General features: G+C 34.7%; 1 protein-coding gene across 4 annotated transcripts in view; it reads right to left on the bottom strand.

The window, feature by feature from the left end:
* Positions 1-355: 355 nt before the first annotated feature.
* Positions 356-3,484, bottom strand: part of LOC107091035 (histone deacetylase 4-like) — a 156,349-nt gene continuing 153,220 nt past the window's right edge. For all 4 annotated transcript variants that reach the window (XM_015384740.1, XM_015384744.1, XM_015384741.1 and 1 more), the window contains one exon: positions 356-3,354. In XM_015384740.1, coding sequence (XP_015240226.1) covers positions 3,315-3,354 — 40 coding nt within the window. In that variant the 3' untranslated portion in view covers positions 356-3,314. The remainder of the gene's footprint in view (positions 3,355-3,484) is intronic.

The following is a 3,484-nucleotide window of genomic DNA, read 5'->3' as shown; positions in this document are numbered from 1 at the left end:
TATATATGTAAAAAGGGAATAGAAATACAAAAGTGGATGTCTACCAACTCCCTACAGCATGTTTTCACAGTTCTGCTCTTAGTTTATAACAAATATTTACATCTAAAACTGTGAATTACTTGCACTCTTTGTAATAAAATTACCCATTTAATAGGTTTAGGTAAAGTCTCTTAATCTGAGGTTAGATTAAAAAACAAAAACTTGCTTTCTTCTTTTCAGGGCATGCAACTTATTTTCCGGATTTTTTTTTTAATTCACTGGAGATAAAATATTTTCAGTCCAAACATATGTGCTAAAATTTTGTTAAGGTTAAACCAATCAGCAGGTAACTTGAAAAAACAAAACAACCCCCCCCCCCAAAAAAAAAAATTCAATATCTAACAGTTTTTTGATAGTGAGATTAAAAAATATCTGCTTTGGTATTTTAAATTGGTTAAAAAAAAAAAATTAAAACTGAGAATAATGTCTGGAAATGTGGAAAACTTGATTTAATTGCAAAGAAAAACTGAGGAGCAGATAACTGATTACACCTTATTATTTTAAGGAACTAATGAGGATGATCTTATTAACCTTAAAAGGTCAGCCTTAGATTCTTTAATTGGGGTTATGTAAAGAGAACATGAGCAGTTAGTATCTATCCTGCAGGTGGAACTCCCCGAATGACTTTTGTTTGGAAAAGAGGTAAAAAAAAAAAAAGGCTTAAACTGAAGAGGAATTAATTTGAATATGTTAATTTAAATAGGTGACATTTTTGCAACTGTGTATATTATAGTTATTATGGTTATTAACAAAGAACTCCATCATCAATTTCTCAGTTTTAGAGTCTGCAGGAACAACTGACTGTCTATACCTCTCTAAAGAGCAATGGTTCAAAGATTGAGAAACAGGGAAAATAAGGAAAGTCAAATTTCTCACTAATGGTCCACCCCCCCAGACAGATTGCTGTTCTAAAACTAAAGAGAAACACAGCATCCAGCACATTGAATGGTACAGATATGTGCACAAATATGTGGGGCTTACTGTAACAGTGTTTGTGGTACAGATAAATAAGTGACAGAAAATGCTATAAACATTGATAGGACAGTCAAGGTGCCTTCAGTAACAGTATTAAAAAGGGCCGACAGCACATAAGACCGATAGAAACCATCAGTGTTGTTTTGTAAAGATCAAAGTATTCAATATGTATATATATATATATATATATATATATATAATATATATAATATAGTTTCTCTTATATATAAATCTACTATAAACAGACACTAAATACACAATTATCCATCAATTTACAAAGTAGAAACGTTTTCATCAACCTGACTGCCCTCCCCCCAAAAATAATCCACAAACCCAAAAATGTTGGCATATAATGTCCATTATGAAACAGTCTGAATGCTCACCTCTTCTGAAGTGGGTCGGCTTTACAAAGTAACAGAGAAAAAGTGTGAATGGTTTCCACAAAAAGTCATAAAATGTCACTAAACAGCACAGGAATTAATGATATTATGGTTTGTGGTAAGACTCCTCAGATCAGTGCTTTATGCTCACAAAACCACAATTGTGTGAATTGCAGAGAGGAAAAAGTCAGAAGGTAGTTTTCCCATACTTGAGGAAAATAATAGATATATGGTTGAAACGTTGAAAAAAAAGATGTTGCATCAAGCATGTTTTTTATATTCAGTTTTTAAATTAAAATGTTGTTAAAGTATAACAATTTAAACATATCCCCGTGTCCATAATGCACAAACTAAACATAATCCTGGATTTAGAAAGATATAAGCACTAGTTGACTGTTCTATTGCCATCTAGTGGTAAACTTGCAGACTGCAATCAACAGTACAAATTAAACAGCGCTTTTTTCCGTTATGCATAAACCAGAAATGGTTTCGGCTTATATCTCAGAGTGGCATTGAGTCTGAAGCTTCTCGCTTTCAAAATAAAATCCTGAGGCCACTTTAGGCAGTTTGCCCCCTAGTGGATAATGTAGCCTTACAAACAAACCTCTGATGTTTAAAGACACGAAAAAATGGAGGACAGGAAACATAAAATCTGATCCAATAAATCTTAAATTGGTTATAAATGTACAATCATAGTTGGTGTGTGCACTGCTTCATATTGATGAAGAACAGCTTGCATTTCATTATACATGACCAGTTGGGGATGTTCGGCTACCTGCTCCACAGCACCTGACATTTGGGTAGCAGATGTGTTTCTAACGAGGACTTAAAGATGCTTAACCAGCTGTGAGAGTAACAACAGCTCCAGAAAACCCCTCTGGAGAATCCCAGGTGGGACGGTTAAAACAAATTGGCCCAGATGAGGCTAATTACACTCTTTAATAATCTTAGAAATGCGGCAGAAATTCTACTGTATCAACCCATTCCTTTACCACTCTTTATGTTGATAATGGCAAAAAAAAGTAGATAGTTTTATCCACAAAACATAATAGCCTCTTCTTTTTAGCATTCATAAACTTGTCTCCTACTTTTGTCTGAGAACTACCTTCCATGATCTTACAAAAAGGAAAGAATACTTAAGGAAATGGAGGGAAAGATAGTAGACTGCTTGCAGAATAATACAGGTAAACATGCCAATGCCTTCGAGTCTATGTGCCAGAAACATGCAGGCAGCTCATGTCTTGCCAGGATAGAAACTTCTAAGTAGATGCTGAGAAGATTTCTTGATCCAAAATCCATACTTAAGGCAAAGCTCTATAAGTGGAGCTCAACAGAAAATCCATTCATTTCAAAACGAAACAAAAAAAAGGCACAAACACTCAGAAACTGTCTGAATCCTTGGAAAAAGTGTAACTTTACCTCGGAAAATATGAAGGGTACTCAACGTGTTTTTCCCTCTCAGCTGGATGCCTTAAAAAAGCTGGAATCCATCCTTTAGTGCAGAGTTAATAACAGCTCAGGTGCTTTTGATAATTCACAAAAAAAAAACATAAGTAGAAGACTGCTGTATGTATCAGTTTGGTTCAGACATGCAGTCAAAATGTACAAGTTTAGTGTTTAAAAATTTTTAAAAATCACCGGTGCTGGAGGGTGACTCTGTGGGATGGATAACTGGCGCTTGTGTCCAACGAATAGAATGTGAACCGTGTGCAACTAACTGGCGTGAGCTCATCTTTTACTGTCTGCTTCCACTTCAAAGGCCACTTTTTTCAGCTCCTGGTGTCATTCGAGGGGTACGACCAGGTCCAACAGTAGTGACACAAAGAAACATACTAGGAATCCAGACTGACTGACGGATGAGGAGCCTTTCAATGCTGAACACAGCTCTTGGTGGTCGAAGAATAACCATGTTTATTTCTTTTACATCGGAGCTTCTTCCTCCATTGGCTCCTCTTCAGTTCTACAAAACAAAACATTTTCCAAAACAAAATACTGATATTTCAAATCTGAAGCTTATGTCAGAATAGATTTAATATAATATATATATATATATATATATATATATATATATATATATATATATATATATA

The sequence above is a fragment of the Cyprinodon variegatus genome, unplaced genomic scaffold (genome assembly GCF_000732505.1).
Source record: "Cyprinodon variegatus isolate N-32 unplaced genomic scaffold, C_variegatus-1.0 Scaffold321, whole genome shotgun sequence".
Lineage (NCBI taxonomy): Eukaryota > Metazoa > Chordata > Actinopteri > Cyprinodontiformes > Cyprinodontidae > Cyprinodon > Cyprinodon variegatus.
This window is presented reverse-complemented; position numbering and strand designations above follow the sequence as displayed.